This window comes from Pituophis catenifer, unplaced genomic scaffold (assembly GCF_029215685.1).
Source record: "Pituophis catenifer annectens isolate HBS135680 unplaced genomic scaffold, rPitCat1.0.hap2 SCAF_14, whole genome shotgun sequence".
NCBI lineage: Eukaryota > Metazoa > Chordata > Lepidosauria > Squamata > Colubridae > Pituophis > Pituophis catenifer.
The window spans coordinates 12,226,505-12,251,404 of NW_027256894.1; the positions used below are offsets into that span (position 1 = coordinate 12,226,505).

General features: G+C 40.6%; 1 protein-coding gene across 2 annotated transcripts in view; it reads right to left on the reverse strand.

The window, feature by feature from the left end:
• Window positions 1–1,025: 1,025 nt before the first annotated feature.
• Window positions 1,026–24,900, reverse strand: part of NTRK3 (neurotrophic receptor tyrosine kinase 3) — a 460,742-nt gene continuing 436,867 nt past the window's right edge. For both annotated transcript variants that reach the window (XM_070953879.1, XM_070953880.1), the window contains 2 exons: window positions 4,577–4,735; window positions 1,026–1,211 (listed from right to left, as the gene is read on the reverse strand). In XM_070953879.1, coding sequence (XP_070809980.1) covers window positions 1,026–1,211; window positions 4,577–4,735 — 345 coding nt within the window. The remainder of the gene's footprint in view (window positions 1,212–4,576; window positions 4,736–24,900) is intronic.

Sequence of the window (24,900 nt, forward strand, 5' to 3'; positions counted from 1 at the left end):
AATAGCTGTATCTGGTGTTTTGCATATCTAGAATTATTCCGGTGAGAATTTCTGGGGATTTTGTCTCCAAGCTATCCACTTCGTAAACTTTCTTTGCGTATGGCTGTTGCAGACATTTGTTTGGGTCCTCGAGATGATTTCCAGGACTCTCGTTTGAAAAGGAAAGGAAATATGAAAACGATCCGGTAAAACATACTAGATCCATTCTTGTTTTTCTTTGCAGCTGGGTGGATGTTCCTCTGATGCTTCATTTGACCAGTAGGTGAAGTGAACCTTCTGAATGGTATATATTCCAAAACTGAAACATTTAGACATAGGAGAGAATCAGAAACCTTGGAGTAGAATGAGATACGCTGGAGACAACAGAGGTTCCAGAATTGTTTAAAGCCAGAAGGGCAAGGTGGGGTTGGTGGCATTACGATGGTAGATGAGATCTCTTAAAAAGGAAGTTACTCCAGGGGAAGTTACTCCAGGGGTGGGGTGAGGGAAATCATCCTGGAATAACAGGACCATTGCCAGTTTGGTGCCCTATTAGGCATGCTTTCTTTTGTTGTTGTTATTCAATATTTCCAAATGAATTGAACTCTATTGGGTAGCCAGAATCTAAAGGACACTGTAGGATTTGTAGTTCCATATCTTAAGTTAAATATTGTCCCCCCCCCTTGTGTTCTGTTTAATACTGTAGAACTCTTTCAATCTCTCTCACGTTTTCCTTCTGCTTCTGGGATGTTATATTTTTTAATAGCAGCAGCTATGGGAGCAAAAGCTCTCCCTCTCCCTCCCTCTCTTTCTCTTTCTTTCCCTCCCTCTCTTTCTCTTTCTCTCTCTGTATATAGCCCCAACTGCTTTACATATGATTGAGGCTTTCCATGTTTCCCTTTAACTTGTCTCTTTCGGTTTTGTTTCTTTCAGTGTTGTATGTATAGCAGGCACTTGAGTTTATATGAATATGTTGGCTTGAGGTCAAGGGAGAGGTAGGGTGGGGAGAAAAAAGACACAGCAACAACTTCGAAGCTTGGTTGCTGCTAGCCGAGGATATCTAAGTAGATTGGAGTGGCTTTGCCCAGAGCATGAAGGAGCTTGTAGATTTCCTTAATGTTCAGCCTCTGCTGAGGTTCTCTCTGCCAGCATCCCAGCATGATATCATAAATTTCCTTGGGGCAAACCCGGGGCCTCTCCAGGACTCGGCCTTGGGTGATGCACTCAATGACCTGCAACAGGAAACACAGAGGATTAATTTTATGCATTGCCTGATTTATATATTTATTGATCTGTTACTTATTAAAACCAAACTCCTTCCCCCATCTGCATGAGCTAAACAGAGGTTTCCAACCTTGGCAACTTTCAATGTCAACTGCCGCCTTATACTTGCTTGTGTGCTTCACTACCATGCGGTGACAGCCTGCCATGAACTCTAGGGATGGTGGATGGGAAGGGGAATGTTTGGGGGAAAGTTAAAGTAACTTCTGCATCTCCTCAAGATGATGCTTCAAGGTCAGCTGGCTGGGAGAAGAACAAGATGCATACCAACCAAGCTTGAAGTGACCATTTTGAAAACATCTTGCTGAACCCAAATAGTCATGGGGTAGGGGTCAGCGATGGGAGGCAGTTAAGGGAATGAAAAGATGAACTTAGGGGTCTTGGTGCACTTGTCTTCTAATACATTTGTAAATACAATTGTCTTCTAATGTGTCTTGTATTACACTTTGGTACACTTGTCTTCTAATAAAATTGTATCTTTCTCGACAAATGGTGCCAAGGATCGTTTCTATTTAGAGGTTTAAGTGCTGGCAGGTCTAACACTTTAAGACTTGTGGACTTCTGGAGCTGAAGTCCACAAGTCTTAAAATTGTCAAGGTTGGAGACCCCTGATCTAAATAATACATTTCTAGATTTCTGTCACCAAGTATGATCTGTACCAACAATTCCTTGAACAGTCTTGGAAAATCCATAATTGCATGATGCCTTTTGGTTTTGGAGAAAAAGTTGAGTGCTCCTACATGAAGCCGTGGTTTATTTAAATCACTGGTTGTTGTTTTTTTGTTTTGTTTTGTTTTGTTTTTTGCAGAAGACAGCAATCATCAAGGCTTTCTGGGCTAATTTCTGGCTTATTTGCCCTTGTGTTCTTGTCTTTACCCACGCATGCCTTGGTTAGCAGCCTAGGATAAAAATCAAATCAAAAATATCCCAAAGAACCTCAAAGAATCCATGTATCACATTAAGCCTCAATTACCACTGGTAAAGAAAACAATAAACATTATGGCTCAGTACAGTGTGTGTTGCCAGATTTTATGTCTTACACTCCAGCTGTTCTTTCTCGTATAAACCTTAATTAAAGCTATCACAACTCAAACCATGTCCTAGCAGCACAGACTTTCTCTTGTTTTCATATTTGGTTCCAATCAAAAACAAAGAATGGTAACTCCCAAAATTTGAAGTTAATCACAATGTCAGGGTTCCAAGTAATAGACCCATAGAAAGCAAAACTCTGAGGCCGAGATCAGAGTTGAGATCGATTCCTCAAAGAATAGCTTTATTGGAATATAACATATTGGCACGTATCTGGTGAAAACCGACTCTGAAGGTTCCCGCTGTTTTCACCTAATTAAAAATAAAAATGTGTCACTGTCTCAAAACAATTAGTCACATGGTCCAATCACGGTGTGGCCTGGCTGCCTGGTGACATCACTCCACCTTCCTCTGACCGGGTGTGAGAATGTCCTTGGTTCCCAAGAGAAAGTATTTTGTTTTGGCTACAGAATCTGAGCTATCTCAAACCCACCCCCCTCCCTATCCCTCAGCTCCAGTGTGGCAACACTGAAGCTGTCAAAATGGCTTTGGTCAGGTCAACTTCAGGGTTGACACACAACAGACCAAACCCAGAAACTTCCCATTTATACCCAAGGGTTCTATAAATTGAAAGCCGCCACTACTTTTCTGGAACCCTTTTAACCAAGCCATGAATTTGTCAGTGTATGAATATTCACAGACTGGAATGGGAAACAGATCAGCAAATGGGAACTGTTTGGATAGACATGGTAACAGGTCAGCCAATGGGGACTGTTTGGAAACTGAAACATAGTATTTGTTCGTATGGGGCCATAAGAGACAGTTTAGAGTCTGGGTGTGGCTTAGACTTGCTGAACTGTATATAAGAGTTGGTTTGGCCTCTGTAATGGGAGCCTCTGTACAATATATTAGCCACTGTATCTCTCTACTCTGTAATGACTTGCTTCTGTGAATATTGCTTCTGTGTTCCTGATATTGTATGCTGAATTCTCCTGCATGGTATTGGATATAAAGAAGTTTGAATCCTGCTGAATTGTCTGATTGTCTGTGCTGCAACAAACTCTGATAGAATTTCACTTTCCTACCACTTTCAATGAATCTCTTAAGATCTGTATAGTTAAATTCGGGGCTGGATTCTCTTTCCCCTCACATTATTCATGGGCATTCTACCATGTGTGTGTGTGTATGTGTGTGTGTGTAGTATTTTAAATGGTGATGCCAGGTCTATCTCAAAAAACTTGAGGGAACCATACATTAGATACAATACAATGTATTTAATGCATTACATTAATGCAATGCGTTTAATGCATTTAGTGCATTAAATACAATGTATTTAATACAAGATATCCAGTTTGGTCTAGTGGGTAAGGCACCAGGCTACAAAGCAAGAGACTTATGAGTTCACGGCGCACCTTAGTCATTTAAAACTAGATGGATGACCTTGGGTGCGTCATTCTCTCTTAGCCTGGGGAAAATAGGAGGAGGAATGTGTGTTGCATATGTTCACCATCTTGAATTATTTGTAAAAATAATAAAGGAAGGATACAAATATAAATAAATAAATAATTAAGCCCAGGTATAGAGACCATTCTTCCAAGAAACTGCCCATTTCTCATTTTTCAAAATAATTTAGTCACTTGGAAGAATTGAAGCAATAGCAATAGCACTAAGACTTACCCTGTTTCCCCGAAAATAAGACATCCCCTGATAATAAGCCCAATCGGGCTTATTGAGCGCATGTGCTAAAATAAACCTCCCCCTGAAAATAAGTCCCCGCAAAAATATTTAAACGCAGATCTGGAAATCAGGTAAGATGGCAAGAGGAGCCCCATCTTGCTCCACGCGCCCCAAAATAATAAGACCTCCCTAAAAATAAGGCCAAGTGCTTATTTTGGGGTTCAAAAAAATATAAGACAGGGTCTTATTTTCGGAGAAACATGGTATATACCGCTTCACAGTGCTTTACAGCCCTCTTTAAGCAATTGGCAGAGTCAGCCTATTGCCTTCAACAATCTGGATCCTCATTTTACTGACCTCGGAAAGATGGAAGGCTGAGTCAACCTTGGGCTTGTCAAGATCGAATTGCTGGCAGTCGGCAGAATTAGCTTGCAATACTGCATTCTAACCACTGCACCGCCATGGCTGTTAGGGGAAGCAACATCCCCTAAAATCCCAAAGAACCCTTTGCAACCAGATTGGACTTCCTTTGACTGCTGACCAACTAAAAGGAACAGCACGGATTGGTAATGTTAATGTTTCTTTTAGTCAAAATCTAGATGCACGATACCTCTGTATTTGACAACTGGAACCAAGGCTGTTTTCCATATGTGAAGATCTCCCAGAGAATTACTCCAAAACTCCAGACATCACTCTCTGTGGTGAATTTCCGGTACATAATGCTTTCAGGAGGCATCCAGCGGATTGGCAGCATAGTGTGTCCCCCAACCTGCATTGACAAATGTAAAGGAAAACTGTTTAGTTGATCCAGAAAAGGATCCACTTGCATACAATCCTAGCACCTTCCAGATAACCTTGTCACAGCCAGGAACTTCCACCGTGAAATGCTAACTTATCACAAACAGGGAATCAGCAATAAGCAATAGCACTTAGACTTATATGGAGCCTGAGTGGTGCAGCAGACTAATGCTACTGTTAAAAGGTAGTATTTAGCTTCCAGCTGCCTGCAATTACTGCGAGTTCAATTCTTACCAGGCTCAAGGTTGACTCAGCCTTCCATCCTTTCTAAGGTAGGTAAAATGAGGACCCGGTTTGTGGGGGCAATAAGGTGACTTTGTAAAAAATATACAAAAGTATGAAGGCTATTGCTTAACGCACTGTAAGCCGCCCTGAGTCTCCGGAGAAGGGCGGCATATAAATCAAAATAAAAATAATAAATAAATAAATAAATAAATAAATAAATAAAATATATCACTTCATAGTGCTTGACAACACCCTCTTGGTGATTTACAGTGTCAGCAGATTGCCCTTAATAATCTGGGTCCTCATTTTACCAACCATGGAAGGATGGAAGACTGAGTCAACCTTGAGCCAGTGAGTATCGAACTGCCGAACTGCAGAAATAACCTGTAATACATCATTCTAACCACTGCGCCACCTTGAGCCCCATCAGGATCGAACTCCAAGCTGCGGGCAGGGTTTGCCTGCAATACTGCACTCTAACCACTGTGCCACCAGGACTCTTTCAGTACCAATACACCCAGAAAAAGTTTTCTGGGTTAGCTTTCCAGGATCAGTAACCCAAATACCAAAAGCAATAGCACTTAGACTTATATACCGCTTCACAGTGCTTTACAGCCCTCTCTAAGCGGTTTACAGAGTCAGCCTATTGCCCTCAACAATCTGGGTCCTCATTTTACTGACCTCGGAAGGATGGAAGGCTGAGTCAACCCTGAGTCGATGAGAATCGAACTCCTTGGTAGTCGGCAGAATTGGTCTGCAGTACCACATTCTAACCACTGTGCCACCAAATGAGAAAATCATTTTAGAGGAACATAGGAAGATTGGTTGCAAATTGTTTTCAGTCATGTTGGTCTCATTTGATGCAGGTTCTACAGATAGAACTTTCTCCAGAGAGTAATTCCTTTTTTCTATTAGCTCATCCATTTCTATCCAAGATATTTTGATTTTTTTACACTTCCTTTTTTTTTTTTCTTTTTCTTTTCAGGCAGATTTTTTCTGAAAGTAAAATGGGCAAAGCAGGGTCAACCCATTTGAAGCTCTCTTGCCAAAAAAATGAGCGACTTGCAGCTGCAGCCCTTAGAAGATGAGTTGGCTTTTATGTGCAGTGCAGCGATGACAGTCTAACCAGCAAGATTAAAGATCTGTTGTACGCCTCAGAAGCATCAATGCTTACACAGCTCTTGAAACATCTGCATCAATCCCTAACCCCGAGGGACGCTTGGAAAAGGGAACATTTTTTGCAACTAGTTTTTTCTCTCTTTAGGTTGTTTCTGTGCACCAGGTGGATCCATTAGACAAGAAATATTGAAGGATGAGGGTAAGCGGGGTGGGGGGGTGTAGGACTACTGAATTTCAAGCAGTAATTCAAAGGAATATTGAAGAACCAACAGAAATATCTAAAGTAGCGTTGGCTTAGTGAAGGAGCCCATGTTTCTTGGTTGAGTGGATTTTTTTTTTAAAGGGAGGAGGCCTGTTTTTTGCTGCCTTGGCTGGCTTCTGCCTACACAACATTGCAGTCTGGATTTTTACACTGGTTTTATAACAAACTGATGAGGTTAATTAAGAACTGTCTGTGTATACAGTTGGTACAGTTTCTCTGGTAGACAGTTCTAGATTAGGCACAAACTTTGAGCAGGGTTTCTAGCCAACAGCAGGTGGAAAGTGGATCAGGGTGAAATCCAGCAGATTCTAACAGGTTCTGGAGAATCAGTAGTGGAAATTTTGAGTAGTTCAGAGAACAGGCAAATACCACCTCTGGCTGGACCCAGAGTGCGGTGGGAATGGAGATTTTGCAATATCCTTCCCCCAGGAGTGGGGTGGGAATGGAGATTTTGCAGTATCCTTCCCTAGCCATGCCCACCAAGCCATGCCCACAGAACCGGTAGTAAAAAAAAATTGGATTTCACTACTGGGTCAAACATATGGAGGAAGATGGTGGTTCATCCAACAAGAGTTGTGACAGAGGAGGCACATATTCCATTGTGATCATTTGGTCAGCTGAATTATATCTCTACATAAGAGGAGGGTGAAAAAAACAATTGGGAACCATTTGTGAAACTGTGCAGTGGTTGAAGAATCAGGATACTGCAAAATCTCCATTCCTACCCTACTCCTGGGGGAAGGATACTGCAAAATCCCCATTCCCACCCCACTCTGGGGCCAGCCAGAGGTGGTATTTGCCAGTTCTCCGAACTACTCAATATTTCCGCTACCGGTTCTCTGAACGGCTCACAATTTCTGCTACCGGTTCTCCAGAATCTGTCAGAACCTGCTGGATTTCACCCCTGGTTTGACCCTCATCCTGGCTATGTTTTAAAAAGCATTGAAAACCTGGCTACTTTGAAGAATGGTTGCAGGAACTGGGTATGTCTAGTTTAATGAAAAGAAGGATGAGGGGAGACATGATAGCAGTGTTCCAATATCTCAGGGGTTGCCACAAAGAAGAGGGAGTCAAGCTATTCTCCAAAGTACCTGAGGGCAGGACAAGAAGCAATGGGTGGAAACGAATCAAGGAGAGAATCAACTTAGAACTAAGGAGGAATTTCCTGACAGTTGGAACAATTAATCAGTGGAACAACTTGCCTCCAAAAGTTGTGAATGCTCTGACACTGGAAGTTTTTAAGAAGATGTTGGATAACCATTTGTCTGAAGTGGTGTAGGGTTTCCTGCCTAAGCAGGGGGCTGGACTAGAAGACCTCCAAGGTCCCTTCCAACTCTGTTATTCTACTCTACTCTACTCTACTCTACTCTACTCTACTCTACTCTACTCTACTCTCTTTTTTTTAAAATTTGATTTATATGCCGCCCTTCTCCGAAGACTCAGGGCGGCTTACAATGTGCTCAGCAATAGCCTTCATCCTTTTGTATATTTATACAAAGTCAGCTTATTGCCCCCACAACTGGGTCCTCAATTTACCTACCTTAGAAAGGATGGAAGGCTGAGTCAACCTTGAGCCTTGGCGAGATTCGAACCCTGCAGTAATTGCAGGCAGCTGGTCTTAATAACCAGCTTAATAACAGGGTGCCTTAAATCCCTGTACTACCAAGGCTCTTTTTTTTTTTGTCTGATTTTTTTAATTTTTTTTTTTTTTAAATCTGGTCTTTCTTCTAACACTTGCCTGGTAGAATTGGGCACCTTTATAAATTTCTAAATAAGTAAATAATGAAACCTGTCAAGTCAAAGTAGGAAGACGTTTGCTCAATAATTCTAGCCCAACATAATCAACTTTTTTTTTCCAGAGACCTTTTGCTGACCAATGCCCCTCTGATTGGTCTTCAGTTTATAAATCAACTTGATTCAACATCTTAGAACAGATGCAAAAAGTGGCACTTTTGCAGACCATCCAGAGATGGCAGGTTCTGGTTGTGTTACAGTAAATTTATTGCTTCAACTCGTTGAAGGTTAATGAAGATTAACATGGTTCAATGAACATAAACATAAATGGAGGTCAAAGATGAGGAAACTCATCAGAATTCGAGACGGAGGCTGTATCACTGAGAGTTGAAAAAGTTCGACAGAAAGTTGAAAAAGGTAGACCTGTCACATTTATAAACACTCCTTCTCAGTGATTAAATAAATGAAAAAAGCATCACATCCTGCCAAAGTTTCACCATTTCTTTCTTCTTTTTGAAAAAAAAATTCCTTACAAAACAACCCACATGAGAAAATAAAATAAAGCTACCTAATAAGGTCTTAAATGTAAGGCATGAAATTCACAGAATGAGTATTTCATTAGCTTATTTAAAAAGTATGCTCTATGCTGAGATACAGTAATGGCCAAAATTATGGAAACCTTTTGGGAAAAGCGTATTTTTGAGGTTTGATGGTTAATAACACCACATTTTTTTGGGAGGGGGATGTTTCAAGGTAATCCTATTCCACTGCTGGAATGGCCTGGGAATAGCCCAGACCTTAACCCAATTGAAAATCTATGGAGCTGACTAAAGAAACTTGTTAGCCAGAAGCGATCCAGCAATAAAACCCAGTTAATAGAAGCAATCATTCAATCTTGGTTTCACATTAGAACAGCTGCAGAACTAAAAGACTTGGTTCACTCTATGGGAAGACATTGTAAGGGCATAATTCATGCTAAAAGGTTACTCAACTAAGGATTAACGGACATGGTGATAATTTTTGTACATCTTGTTTTTTCTATGGTGATAATGTTTGTATACCTTGTTTTTTCTATGTGTTTCATTTTTCTTCTTTATACTGTAACTGCTATTCTTCATGAAATCCTTCATAAAAGTTATTGCATCACATTCTTGATTAAATTCTCTTTCCATTGATATATAATTTTATGGTACTACTCCAAAAAAAAAAAAAAAGTGGTGTTATTAGCTAGTTTTAGAAAATACACTTTTCCCAAAAGGTTTCTACAATTTTGGCCATTACTGTAGAAGTGAGAAGAATTCATTTTCTTTCAGTGCAAGAAAGTATAAACATAGGTGAAAGGACAGCATGAAGAGGGAGACTGAAATGATATTTACTAAAAAAAAAGAATATGTCCTATTTATATCAATGTTGTTTTTAAAAATCCAATTGACCTTAAGGAAGCTTACTCCCAAATAAATGTATTCCTCATTGCAATTTTCTTTCAATTTTATTCATCCCTACAAAATTGCTATGGAATTCAGTAGAATTCACTTCCAGGTATAGAAGAAATGTGACAAACTATAGGGGGAAAATGTAACAACTTCAGAGAATAAGATGACAGCATAACTTAAATATCCTTATTCATATATAAGTCCCACACAGATCAGTGAGACCTACTCCTAGATTTATGTAGGATTATTACAGTTTATTGCTTTACAGACCATTAAAAGGAAAAAGATTCACACAGAGAACATTTAAATTAAATAATGTAGAATTACAGGAGAAGAACTAATCTGACAGATAAAACAGAAACCTGTAATCTTTTCATGATATTAATATAACAGTAGAAGACAAAAAGCTGGTAGTAAATGTCAGGCATAAGATAGCGTGCCAGAACGAGTAAAGAAAGAAATATTAGAAGAAAGCATATTTGAAAAGCAACGTAAAGCACATCCATCTGGAACAATGTAAAACATAAAATCTAGTTTCAAAATGAGAAAGAAACTGGACAACTTAGTCTTGTGGAAAGGCTGGAGAAATAAAATATGCTAGAAGCAAGCTCCCAAACCTGGGAGAGAGAAAAAATGAACATATAATTGGAAATAAATGAGACCTTCACTATGTGTTTGCCTTTTCTGTGAGGGGGTTTATTTTTGAATGCCATTACATTTTTTTTTATTTTTCTTATTGTGTATGTTTCTTTGGGTTTAACCCCATCTGTGTTGTTCACATTGCAATGAACAAGGATGTATATTCAATTTTGCAGCTGCTGCTAAGATTGTTGGCCGAGCAGGTACAAAAACAGCCAGGGAAATGATTGAAGCGTGGGAAATGGGCCCCTTGTCAGTCAACCGACGAGCTAATTTACCAATAGCTTATTAGGAGCCAAGGACTTTGCAGCACAAAGAAACAACTTGTTATTAGGAAACAACTTAATAGGCAGCCATCAACACCCCAATCAGCAAATAAAAAGCCACACACAAGCCAGGCACCACATAAATACGATGCATAGAATAGCCCAAAGCACACATCCGGTTAGAGGGAAGTTCCTGGAGGATTGTCTCCATAATGAGTCCAAATCTCAGAAGACTAAACCTCTGGTCCCAGTGACTGACCCAGATTAGATCCTAGGTGTGTACCAGAGTCACAGCTGTGAAGCAGGTGACTATATAAATTAATTAAATAAATGCCAGAGAAACAACAACCAAAAAAAAATTAGTATAAAATGGTCACAAGGTTTAGGAAGGATTTAATTCCTTCTACACAAAAAGTGGGACACGGTGGCTCAGTGGCTAAGTTGCTGAGTTTGTCGATCAAAAGGTCGCCAGTTCACGGTTCAAATCCCTAGTGCCGCGTAACGGGGTGAGCTCCTGTTACTTGTCCCAGCTTCTGCCAACCTAGCAGTTCGAAAGCACGTAAAAAAATGCAAGTAGAAAAATAGGAGCCACCTTTGTTGGGAAGATAACAGTGCTCTGTTTGGCTTCAGCATTGAGTCATGCCAGCCACATGACCACGGAGACGTCTTCAGCAGCGCATGCTCTTCGCCTTTGAAAACGAGATGAGCATCGCCCCCTAGAGTCGGGAACGACTAGCACATATGTGCAAGGGGAACCTTTACCTTTACACAAAAAGTATTTATTCATTCATTTTTGATTCTGTAAATAAAATTATAAATATTTCTGTCTGAAAACTGACAACAATGCCATGAACCTATGCAGCTCATCCACTGTCAGTCAGCCAAGAGGAACAAGGATCATCTTCAAGATGTTGGACCAAAATATATTATCTCAAACAATGAGGAGGGGGGGGAATGAGACAAAAAAAAAAAGAACTTAAACTCCATCTCAAGAGATCATGACTTTAACCATTTAACAATGGTTAAATTTAAATTAGAATTTCCTTATCTTTGCTCTGCTCTGCTATAGAACCTCAGGTATGAAAACATAAGGATGAAAATTAAAAGCCAGGCTTTATTTACTTGCCCAGCACTCATTCACAGTCCACTAGGATTCTTGCAGAAATGGCCTAACCCATTGAGCGCCAATCTCCAGTGACCAGAGAAAATGTGTATTGCCAAAGGCTCTGGAAGAAAACTGCAGAGTTAAGCAAGCCTTGGAGAAGAACTGCCTTTATTTTCTTCTCTTTTATAGAGCCAATTTACATTTCATGTCCTTTGCTCTGGAGAGAATCATTATGTATTTCTGATACATGGAAGCTGAGCATTTGCACTAGTCAGTCAATCAATCAATCAATCTGGAGGCCTTTTTTTTTTTTAGAGGGAGAGGGAGAGAGAGAGAAAGAAAGAAAGAAGAAAGAAAAAGAAAGAAGGAAAGAAAGAAAAGAAAGAAGAAAGAAAAAGAAAAAAAGAAAAAAGGAAGGAAGGAAGGAAGGAAAGAAGGAAGGTAGGTAGGTGGAGGGAGGAGGTTGGAAGTTCTTGCACTAGCAGTGACTGATCGGGGCTAGGAACAAAAAATGAGAATGCAAAGTTGGACATTAGTTCTGGTCCATCTTTAGTGGTTCCACTAAAGGTAAATTTGCTGGTTTTAAAAGATAAGCTTGCACAGATTGTGGACAATTTTTCTTAATCAATTGCCGTGCCACCCAGAAGCATGTTAAGTCATCATGCAGTGAAGTGACTTGTTAAGGTGATAGAAACAGCTTCTGTGTATTTTCTGGAGCCATTTTTGATGAGCAAAATGAAAGACTGTTGCCATTCTACCTGTTAAAGACAGGGTGCCATGCACCTTAAGGGGGCACTTTGAAGGGACACATTGCTTAAACTATGACATATTCTACTGGATCAGTGGTACTTTTAATACCACTGATCGATGGTATTAATTTTTTAGTACCGGTTCTGTGGGTGTGGCTTGGTGGGCATGGCTTGGTGGGCATGGTTTGGTGGACATGGCAGGGGAAGGATACTGTAAAATCTCCATTCCCTCTCCACTCCAGGGGAAGGTTACTGCAAAATCCCCATTTCCTCCCGATCAGCTGGGACTCAGGAGGCAGAGAATAGATGGGGGTGGGGCCAGTCAGAGGTGGTATTTACCGGTTCTCTGAACTACTCAAAATTTCCGCCACCAGTTCTCCAGAACTGGTCAGAACCTGCTGAAACCCACCTGTGTACTGGATATAGACAAAAGCTTCACTACAAGGAAGCATTTCAAAGAGATCCTTTACTCACATATCTGACAAACTAATTCTCAAAGATTTACACAGGTATATTCTCAGCATAAAACACAGCAAGTACTCCGAGTAAATTTGCAGCATAGATTTGTTGGAAGACGTTAGTCTACTGACACTTCTACCTTTACTTCCTTCCTTAAAGAAAGCAAGCCTTGAATTTCCTTGGATAATTGTTCTTCATCTGAGATACTAGTAATCTAACAGCCGTAGTGGCACAATGGTTAGAATGCAATCTTGCAGGCTAACTCTGCCAACTGCCAGCAGTTTGATCCTGACTGGTTCAAGATTGACTCAGCCTTCCATCCTTCTGAAGTCAGTAAAATGAGGACCCAGATTATTGGGGGCAATAGGCTGACTCTGTAGAGATCAAGATCAAGTCAATAGTTCCTTGAAGATAATGCTAGCCTGTATTAAAATCAGCGGTAGGTACAAATCATCTTTTAAAATTCTTGGCCAAATTTGTGAACTAAAAATAAATTACCCCAATTAATTATTGGGAATATTATGCATCAACATCTTATTACGCATCTATTGAAAAAGCTCAACAGGAGGAGTTGTCTCTTGATATCTTATTTGGCTTGAGTAAAATTAATAGAAGCAAGCTGTTACAGAGAGGAGCGGAGAATGAAAAACAAGCTCTGGCCACAGGATCACTAAATAACTAAAATTTCTCTCTGGATGTATTTAAAACTTATGATAACATGTCACAAGCTCATAGATTTCAGGAAGGAGGTAAAAATTAATAGTACAGGCTGAAATTGTGAGATGTTATGTGTTTAAGGAAAATGCAATACAACTAGAAAGCAGCATTGATCCAGATAGATAATAGATAGATGTATTAAGTAGCTAATGGCCATAAACCAAACAGATAACAAAATCAGCAGAAACTATGCAATAATTAAGAGGAAGAATGTCATGCATGCAAGCAAGCTAAAAGTATAGATATTGTGAATTATTCTAAGCATAAAACTAAGGCCTGCATTTCCTAAAAGACAAAATAAAACAACACCTTTTTTATTCAGTTGTATTGTTCTTATGTTATGGTCCACAATCCTGAAATTGAGCTAATTTACAAGTTGACACACACCCCATTATTTTCTTTTCTGTCCCTTTCCTATGTTAGATTTGCTTTTATTCTACAGTTTTGAGTAATCTTAATGAGTCATTAAGAAGCTCCCAATTACCTATGCAAACGAAGAGGTGTAGACTGGCAGGGGTTATTGCTAGAGTAAAGACTGTAACCCTCAAAAGAGGCCAAGATAAATCACTTCAGCTCTACAATAGATCCACAGTTAAGGATTGCCTTCTATATCCAATGCCAGTCCTAACTAATAACTTGGTAGATAATTAATGTCTTCATCATACAGGATGGAGGGAGGAAAGAAGGAAGAAGGGAAGGAGGGAATGAAGGAAGCTTTTCAGCCATATTTACAAAACGTTCATATTGTTTTCTGAAGATCATTCCAGTGGTTTTTGTATGGATAAAGTAAGCCTTAATGTGGCCAGAAGATCACCATATCAGTTAGGGTTAAGGCCTAGATAATAATTAGCAATTCCAGTAAATATTTGGTTGAGAAATCTTATTCCTATAACCAACAGCTCGAATAGAAATGATGTTGGGTCCATAAACTTTTGGTTAATGTGAAATTATGCCTGACGACTTCCTTAAAGCATGTAAGCATATCCTTGAATTTACTTAAGTAAGCTGTGGTTGCCAATTATTCTCAGCACTTATTCGATAATGTACAGAAATGATCAACACTGAATTATTTTATATATTGGTAATTCTTTGACACAACATTGCATATGTTGACAGAATATAACCGTGGCACTCAAGCATTATCCCACAATACATAGTCCATATGTAATGTCCATGAAGGGTGTCCATAAATGGGTGCAGGTGCAAATTCCAACTAGTAGTACCATGTGTGGTGCTTGGTAAAATGTTGTCAAACTTCAACAGTGGGCACAAGTAGACCAGATACATTAAGTGATAAGGCAACAAATTCTGCAGATCTTACCAGACTCTGAAAGACCCATCACCCTCATCAGTCCTAATACAAACTGCATAGAAATATATAATTATTGGAATTCATTGTTGGAACATATTTCTATACAACAACTACAATAGTATTCAGCCAGTAGATGGCAGTATTTAGAAGTTTGGACTATGCTCTTTTGTTCTGAATGGAGTTTCCTGTTTTCTGTTGCAGTTATATAGTTGAGCAGTAAAGCACATGGGGACTGTACACATAGTTTGCTCTGTGGTGATCTATATAAACAGAATTTCTAATAATTGCATAGAAATGTATAATTTTAAGAAGCTATCAATGCCTTTATCATATCTTCATAGATTTATCAATCTCAACATTTCTTTCTTTCTCAATTAACCTGTCTAGAATAATTACACCTTAGAAGCTTGGAGGGTCAGTAATTAAATAAAGATATAGAGGGGAACAACCAAATGCAAAATGAATACACCTAAATGCACTTGTTAGAAGCCACAAAATGTATGCTGTTGTATTACTACTGTTGGTCTCATTGTCCTTTTCCAGCTAAAATCTTCACTCTTCGTAACACTATCTTTCTCCCAGACTGATTCTGGACCATACTATTGTCAACCAAGTTCTAAAGGACATTAGTTGGATGTTGAATTAAACAAATTCTCCATTCAATGCACATACACACCCAGAGAGAAGCATAAAGCCCTCTGGATGCTACATAAAAGCAGTTCTGCCTTGGCATTCATTACCATAATATTCAAATGTTATTGGACTTAATTGCGTTGAAATCTCCTTTCTTTCAGATGCAAAAAGCATGGATTGGAAGTCAAAAGAAGAACTGGGGGACACCATATAAGCGACAGCCTTGGAAATTTTCTGCTATATTAACTTGGTCTTTGTAAGTCCTGAAGACTATGTAGTTGACACCTACAGGGTCATATAATGTTAAAGCTTAAAAGCAATGACCACTTCAGAATGACAAAACAAGATCATAAATATCTTCCTTGATGGATTTGTTCAAGGTTCATTTCATCTAATGTCCTGCTTTAAAAGGCAGGTAGTCATGTGAGTTTATACATTTATAAATAGAGCATAACAGTACTGAATTATGGGTACAGACCAGAGGTGGGTTTCAGCAAGTTCTGACCAGTTCTGGAGAACCGGTAGCGGAAAATTTGAGTAGTTCAGAGAACCGGTAGTAAAAATTCTGACTGGCCCCACTCCCATCTGCCTCCCAAGTCCCAGCTGATTGGGAGGAAATGGGGATTTTGCAGTAACCTTCCCCTGGATTGGGAAGGGAATGGAGATTTTACAGTGTCCTTCCCCTGAAGTGGGGTGGGAATGGAGATTTTATAGTATACTTCCCCTGCCATGCCCACCAAGCCACACCAAGCCCACAGAACCAGTAGTAAAAAATTTTGAAACCCACCACTGATACAGACAATTATTTTCTACATGGAATGGCTTAGATGTGTCTATGTAGATAAATAGTTCATTTCTGAAATCTTTCTATGGATTACCCAAAGCATCAGTATTCTGGAAATGTCCTATGAAATATTCCTATGAATATTGCATAGGAAAGTTAGACAATAGAATTATAGGACTGAAAGGGATCTATAACCAGGGGTGAAATGCTCCCGGTTCGGACCGATCCGGTAGCAATGGCGGCGGGTGGTTCGGAGAACCGGTAGCAAAAATTCCTGCGCCTTCCCCCCCCCCATGCTCAGCTGAGTCACACGATCATCAGAGGCTTTTTTTTTTTTTTTACTTTTAAAAGCATTTTTTCTACAACCTCTTCCGATGAAAAAATGCTTTTAAAAGTTAAAAAAAAAGCCTCTGATAATTGCACGGCTCAGCTGGGATCCTCAGAAGCTTTTCAAAGCATTTTTTTTTCTGCAACCTCTTGGCCGAAGAGGTGGTAAAAAACAATGCTTTGAAAAGTCTCTGACGATCCCAGCTGAGTTGCCTGATCGCCAGAGGCTTTTCAAAGCATTAGAAAAAATGCTTTGAAAAGTTTAAAAAAAAAAAAAAAGTTGGCCACGCCCACCCAGTCACATTATCCCTCCTCTCCACCAAGCTACGCCCATAGAACCGGTAGTAACACATTTTACATTTCACCCCTGCCTATAACATTCCAGTCAAATGGCTGTCCAGTCTACTTTTGAAAACCTTCAGTGATGGAACATCTACAACTCCAGGAGGCAAGCTATTCCATTGATTAATTGTTCTCACTGTAAAGGAAATTTCTCCTTAATTCTAGGATGGATCTTGTCCTGCCTTCTGGTGATTTGGAGAACAAGTCAACCCTCTCTTCTCTGTGACAACCCCCTCAAGTACTGGAAGACAGTTATCACATCTTCCCTAATCCTTCTCTTCAATAGGCTAGACATACCTAGCTCCCTCAACCGTTCGTCACACGATTTAACCTCCGGTCCTCTTGTCATCTTTGTTGCATCCTCCAATTATTATTATTATTATTATTATTATTATTATTATTATTATTATTATTATTATTATTATTATTATTATTATTTTTAATTCCATGAGTCTGGCTTGTGTGTGCCAGAAAATCAATGGCACTTATTCTCAAGAACTTGCTGCATACTGTTCTGCCAGTCTCACCAGTCCTCTCTCCTTCCCACTGTTTGACAAGGTGAAAGTCTCCTTATGATGGATTGATAACTCTGCCCTCATTAAATCACCCCAGTCTCATCAAAGCTTACTCAATGGCATTTCGTCAATCTCTTGTGAACTGAAATGGGATTGTTCCTCAACTGTATATTTCCGAGGGCTTTGTCAAGTCTGCTTCAATATTCTAGGCAATGCCATTTATGCTAGTTCCCATGAGATGGGTGGGCTTTCATTCCTGAATACGGATGGCAAGCAGGTTATCGTTTTGGAAATGTTAAAGAAAACACTGAGCCTGGCTCTAAAGCTGAGCTTTGAGAGCCAATTTATTGGAATCATGGAGTAAGCAGGAAGCATTGAATTTCAACTGCTTTAAATTGAGTCTGACAGCGGTGGGATTCAGCCGGTTCGGGCCAGTTCAGGCGAACTGGTAGTTAAATTGCTGGCTGGCCCTTTCCCTCTCCTCCCCACCACTTCCAGGAGTCCCCACGCCAGTGGTGGGTTGCCCACAGTTTGGACCGATTCACAAGAACTGGTAGTAAAACAGGTGGGAGGCTCCACCCACTGACCCAGACATCATCATAGGTGATCTGTGCATCTGTGATCTGTGAAGCTTCTGTGCATGCGCAGAAGAGCGTGTGCGCGAGTGAGCAAAGTGAGTGCATGCGTGCGGGCGCGATGCAAACTGGTAGTAAAGGTAAGTGGAACCCACCTCTGCCCCACGCGCCCCATTTTGGCTCCCAGGTAAGTGTAGGGAGCTTCCTAGCCTGTTTTTGCTCCTAGGGGGGTGCAGGAGGCCGACTGCTGCCTGTCACCCCCCCTGGCCATGCCCACCATGGCCACACCCTCCCAGCCAGTCATTAGTGCAGAGAACCAGTTGTTAAATTATTTGAATCCCACCACTGGAGTCAGAGTATTTATTGTCTAGGACAATCTACCTATATTATAGATGTATCATCTAAACACACATTTCCCCAAGCTTTTGCCTCATTTCCATGCCTCCAAATGTTGCCCCTCCCAATTGAACTGTTTAAATAAAAGCAGAGAAGTAACGTTATCAATAACGGAAAATATTTGTAGCTCAAGGTTGAAGTGAGGGATCCTTGATGCTCTCCAAGTTTGGTTGTTTTCTTGCAGACATTTCATTATCAAATAAGGTAACATCATCAGTGCTGCTGTTGTTAGCTAGTTTGGGTAATGAAGTATCTTCAAGAAAACAACCAAGCTCAGAGAGCATCAAGGACCCTTCAGGACTAATATTAAATATACATAGTGGAGAAGTTCACATAATGTCTTAGGTTATGCTAAAATGTGTTGGATATCCAGCCAGTGTCTTAACTTGCTATGAGAAGTAGGCCATTGGGTAAATCATGATTTATTTAGACACTTCATCATACGATATGAGAATATGATAATCTGATTGGAACTTGAGTTTAGTATGTTATATCAATTCGGCCAAGATTCACCATCTTAACTATTTTTTAAAATTCATTTAATATCATTTTAATTCCATTTCAGTTTGAATTAATCTTTGTCTTACTTGCTATGCCTGTTTCTGCTCATGGGAAATAAATACAAGTAAGAATAACAGGAACATGTTGGAAATGCAACCACCACAAAGGCACCTATTACCATATGTGGTGGACCTGACCAATGGCGAAACAATATTGGCAAAGGATCAAAATACAAATAGAGGAAATAACACATCAAAAGGTAGAACTAAGACCAGAAAGCTTCCTACTAGGCATAGTGAATGGACACTACGAAAAAGAAACAACATATTTAATTATACATATGATAACAGCAGCATGAATACTATACGTGCAACACTGGAAGAGTAGTGATATACCAATACCAGATAAAGTAATCAATAAAATTATGGAATGTGCGGAATTGGATAGACTCACAAAGGAATAACAAAATAGGGAAGAACATGACTTTTACTTAGTATGGGAAAAGTGGTATAGTTGGTTGAAAGATAGGAAAGAGATGAAGCAATAGGAAGTAAACAAAATGACCAAATATAGTATGATGGAAACAAAGAACAGACATAGGTCAACAAAGATCAATAGTAGATAGACAAAAGGGAATGACCAAATAAGGAAGAGTCAAAATACAAAGAGAAATGTATATTACAGTTGCGACAAACTGGACATGTATTGAAATGGGTGTTTATATGTTTTTATGTTTTGTACGTTTCATTGTTCTGTTTAGTTTGTACTTATAAATAAAAATTGAAAAAAAAAGAATAACAGGAACTGTGCTTTGTTCATTGCGTTACAATTAGCTTCTTTTTTAAATGAAGACAAATTTAATTTTTGAACTAGTCCCGCCCATTTCTGCTTAGTTTTTAGATTGTAGCCCCTGCCGTTCCTCTCAAAGACCATGTCATCCTTGGTCTAAACAAATTGTATCTTATGGCTTGATCTTTATTTGCTGCACTTCCCCAAGGTTTAAACCAGGGGTCAGCAACCCACGGCTCTGGAGCCGCATGTGGCTCTTTCATCCCTCTGCTGCAGCTCCCTGTTGCTGGTCGGCTCCACAATTGATAGGGCTTTCAGTTAGGACAGGTAGAGGAAAAAGGACGCCGTGCTAGGAGGAGACTCTATGGTGTGGGAACCGGAGTTCCCGTCGGCAGAGGAAAAAGAATGCCGTGCTAGGAGGAGACTCTATGGTGGGGGAACCGGACTTCCCATCTGCTCCAGAATTGAACGGGGGGCTTCTGGTTAGGACCTTTGTGGCTCTTTGACTATTTAAGGTTGCCGACCCCTGGTTTAAACCATGTATTTTGCTAATTCCTGCTATTGTTTGTGGAGGATCTTAGATTCTAAACCTAAGTTTTCTTGGAGGAATCTTGTACCGCTGAAAGGCATTTTTTTTTAAAAAAAAGAGCCCAAAGTCCTCCTTAGAAGAATTGCAACCTGGTGAAAGGGTCCCAAGAAAACATCTGTCCTTGCAAAGCATAACTGAAATGAAACTGATGGATAGAAAGGCCTTTGATGTCAAACCTGGGGAAAAGATGATCTAGATCTGCCTGGCAGATAGAATAAAAACAATATCTGCTCATAGACAGGGGTTATTATATGGGGAAGGCTTTTACAATTAGGAACCATGGTGGTTTTGCAAACATGTTTGTTTTCTTTCAAATTAAATTGACTTATCACAGCCATTAATCAACACAAATCATAAGTTCAAAGATAAGATGGAAATGGGTTAAATAAAATAAGGGGATTAAGTATAAAACAGAATGTTCAGCTAAAAGAAAATGTAAAGAGAAAAGCTCCCATTTAAAATACAATCCATTTGGACTAATAGAATTGGTTCCGAAAGCTAATTTGGAGTGGTAGTTAAAGCCACCCTGGAAACTGGAAGATTGTGAGTTCTAATCCTGCCTTAGACCTGACGCAGTTGAGGGACTAAGCCAGTTACATGGCTATTGACCGCACTGCAATGGCAAGCCTTTCCTAGGGCTGCGTTGACCATAACGAAGCTTTAATTATTCAGGGCAAGTATAGACTCGGTTCTAATAGGAGCAGTGGTGGGATTCAGCCGGTTCGCACCACTTCGGGAGAACCGGTTGTTAACTTTCTGAGCAGTTTGGTGAACTGGTTGTTGGAAGAAATCATTAAGGCAGAGAACCGGTTGTTAAATTACTTGAATCCCATCACTGAATAGGATGTAATAATATAATTTGCTTCAACATGGAATGGGCAGCAGGATCCCTGGATGTTCTTCTCATCAACTGAGGGTGAAGTAGAATTTGAGAATAACGTGAAAGTGGGTAAGAAAATGAAAGAAAGTGGATGTGAACCAGTGGTGGGATTCAGCCGGTTCTCTCCAGATTGCCCGAACTGGTAGCAGCGACTGCGGGAGGCTCTGCCCACCCGCCCGGACATAATGTGAGACTACTGTGCATGCGCAGAAGGCCGTGTGCATGCGCAGAGGTGGTGTGCGCTTACATATGTGAACCGGTAGAGAAGGTAAGTGAATCCCACCTCTGATATGAACATGCTTGCTCAGCCTTGGTAGTACAGTGGTCTAAGGCACCCTGTTATTAAGCTGGTTATTAAGACCAGCTGCCTGCAATTACTGCAGGTTCGAATCTCGCCAAGGCTCAAGGTTGACTCAGCCTTCCATCCTTTCTAAGGTAGGTAAATTGAGGACCCAGATTGTGGGGGCAATAAGCTGACTTTGTATAAATATACAAAAGGATGAAGGCTATTGCTTAGCGCATTGTAAGCTGCCCCGAGTCTCCGGAGAAGGGCAGCATATAAATCAAATTAAAAAAAAAAAAAACTGGAGACAAGTCTTCCAATGACTTTGGTCATTGTGGGATAACTTCAACTAAAAGGTTATCCCAAAGGTGCTTTTTCAGAAGGCAACTGGACTTCCTTATTTTTTCTTTTGAAGACGTTTTGCTTCTCATCCAAAAAGCGTCTTCAGCTCTTCTTGGATGAGAAGCAAAACATCTTCAAGGAAAAACAAAGTCCAGCTGCCTTTTGAAAAAGCATCTTTGGAGCACAGTTAAGTTGCTTGGTTTGCTTCAGGCAACAATAGGACCATGGGACATGTTTAGGATGACATGTCCAGAGATGTAGAGCTCCATTTTTATTATTTTTTTGGAAGCGCATTTCTGAGTTTAAAATTAAAAAAGCAAAACTGTGTTAAGCAGGTTTTACACACCTATTAGTGGTGTAATCACAAAACCATTAGTGGTTCACCTAAATTCAGCAGCAGATCCTGAAGGGCATAAACGTTGTTGAGGAACCGCACATGACCAATAGGTCAACCAGCCTTCTGCTGATGGAGTCTTTTCTGTCAACGTGCCCAGCAGTGAGCTTCAGCTGTTGAATTTTGCTGTCGCTCTTTAATTGTGAAATGTGGATCTCCGTGACAGAGAGAAACACTGAGCTAGCAATCTGCTAATGCTAATTGCTCATAATGGAGCTTCACTTTAGAGAAGCCGAAAGGATGAAGAAAGAGCACAAGGAGGACACAGATGCCAATAGAAGTCTGAGCCACAAAGGCCATTAGAGTGAGAAAAGAAAGCATCCTGAAAGCTCAGCCTCTGATTATCCCTGCATCCCTCCATCCTCCTCTTCCTGAAAGCAATCGGAGGCCCCTCAAACCACCTAGCCCTCATAGAAAGCATTTTGCTAAAATCATGTTCCAGGTGGCATGCACTGAAAGCTTTTGCCGTAAGACTTCATTAGCCCCCAGTCAGCTAGATGACTTAACCAGCTAAACTTCCGCAGATGTGTCTGCAGATGCCCTTGTCTCCATTAGGGGTTAGCCACAAATGGAGGCTGGAAGGAGACAGGGGGAAGCAAGTGGGGAAGAGAAGAGACAGACTAATTTCAGCTGCGGCTGGTAAGAATGAGTGGTGCTATGAAAGTTATGAGCAGGATACTTCATAAATGGGAGTAATTTCCAGCTAGGGGGAGAAAAAAAAAAACAACCATTCTTGTAATGTCATAGATTTAATAAATGACTCTAGTTCAAAACCCCTGCAGCAGCCTTATCTACTGCCATTCCATTTAGTGATTTGAGTGAAGCCAGTGCGAAGTGTGTGCGACAGCCAGCAAAACCTTCCCTCAATTTCGCAGCTGGGCTGGAAAATGATTCTGCTGAGTTGCATCAAACGGACAAACCTGTCTGTTATTATTGGACCATTATTACTATTTGCACGTTCCTACTTCCTGCATCGGAGATGATTTAGCTAGAAAAACAGAGGCACTGCTGCTTCTAACTGCAAAGCAAAATTGATCCATTGTCCAACATGGATATTACAGATTAGACTTCCCTGTGCCGTGTTTCTCCTTTGTAAAACGTAAGAGAAAAAGATACACTTTACTAGTTGACTTATGGGCCAATTATCCCGTCGACACGTGGCTACATTTCCTCAACACACTTAATTTGCTTAATTCAATATTTAGAGGGGCTTTTTGCACCGTTTCCAAAGTTTGGTTAGCTTCAACCCCAATCCTAGGAAGAAAACACTGGCAAATCACTTCTGAAAATGTTGGGAAGAGTAACTTGTAGAGTAACCCGGCCGCGCGGGTGATTATGGGAGCGACGTGGCGCTCCCACGTAACACCTCTCCTGCGCGAGCTGCATTGGCTCCCGGTGGTCTTCCGGGTGCGCTTTAAGGTGTTGGTTCTCATCTTTAAAGCGCTCCATGGCTTAGGGCCAGGGTATTTGCGAGACCGCCTGCTGCTACCGATAACCTCCCACCGGCCAATACGCTCTCACAGAGAGGGCCTCCTCGGGGTGCCGTCGGTCAGGCAATGTCGGCTGGCGGCCCCCAGGGGGCGAGCCTTCTCTGTGGGGGCACCCGCCCTGTGGAATGAGCTGCCTCCTGGAATACGATTGATCCCGGACCTCTGGACCTTCCGTAAAGCCCTGAAGACGTTTTTATTTCATCAAGCCGGCCTAGCCTAAATGGTTTTTTAATTGGGATTTTAAATTTTATGGATTTGGGGTTTTAAATTTGGGTAGCCAATGATTTAATTCTTTTAATTATCTTAACTTTTGCATTTGTATGTTTCTTAATTTTGGCTGTTCACCGCCCTGAGTCCCTTCTGGGAGAAGGGCGGTATACAAATTAAATAAATAAATAAATAAATAAATAAATAACTTGAAGGAACCTTCTTTTCTGTGACTTACACTCTGTAAACCCAGCTTCTTTGGTTGTCTATGGAGCTTCTCAGTCATCCAGGTCATGGTTATCCCGAAGGTGCTTTTTCAAAAGGCAGCTGGATTTTGTTTTTCCTTTAAGACATTTCGCTTCTCATCCAAGAAACGAACCGAAGAAGAGAACTGAAGAAGCTTCTTGGATGAGAAGCAAAATGTCTTCAAGGAAATGCTGCCCTGAGTCTTCGGAGAGGAATGGCATACAAATTGAATTAATAAATAAATCAAAACAAGTCCAGTTGCCTTTTGAAAAAAAACATCTTTGGGACAAGTTTGTTTGGTTATTGTTCAACATATTATGCAAACTCAGACAAATATTAACTTTACTGGAGAAGGAACGTCAGACTAGTGTTCAGCTGCCATAGCCCAGCAAGGAATCCCACCTGATGTCAGGCCTGGAAACCATCTTTTTCGTTGGATCTTCAGGGCTTCTACATTTACTACTGTGGGAAACTGGGAGGGGGGATTGTATGGAGCATGGGTGATATATAGTCAAAATAACATTCCTTTCTCAGAGAGTCAAGGACATCTTGCCCTGTACCTGGACGGCTGGAACTGGGAGGCATCTCCAGTTGGGACCGCACTTGGATTGGACCATGTGATGGACATGTGGGTGCTGGGCAGGGACTTGAACTTCCCTTTGGGTGGGGAAATCCTGGAAGCTTTCAGATTCGGGTTTTCCCAGATGTGCCAATATGACATCTCTAACAAAATGGAACTTTGAGGAAACTCAAGCCTCTGAGTTTTCTTTCATTGGGGGTGTTACTTAGAAATCCTGACACCTGAATTCAGGATGCTAAAGAC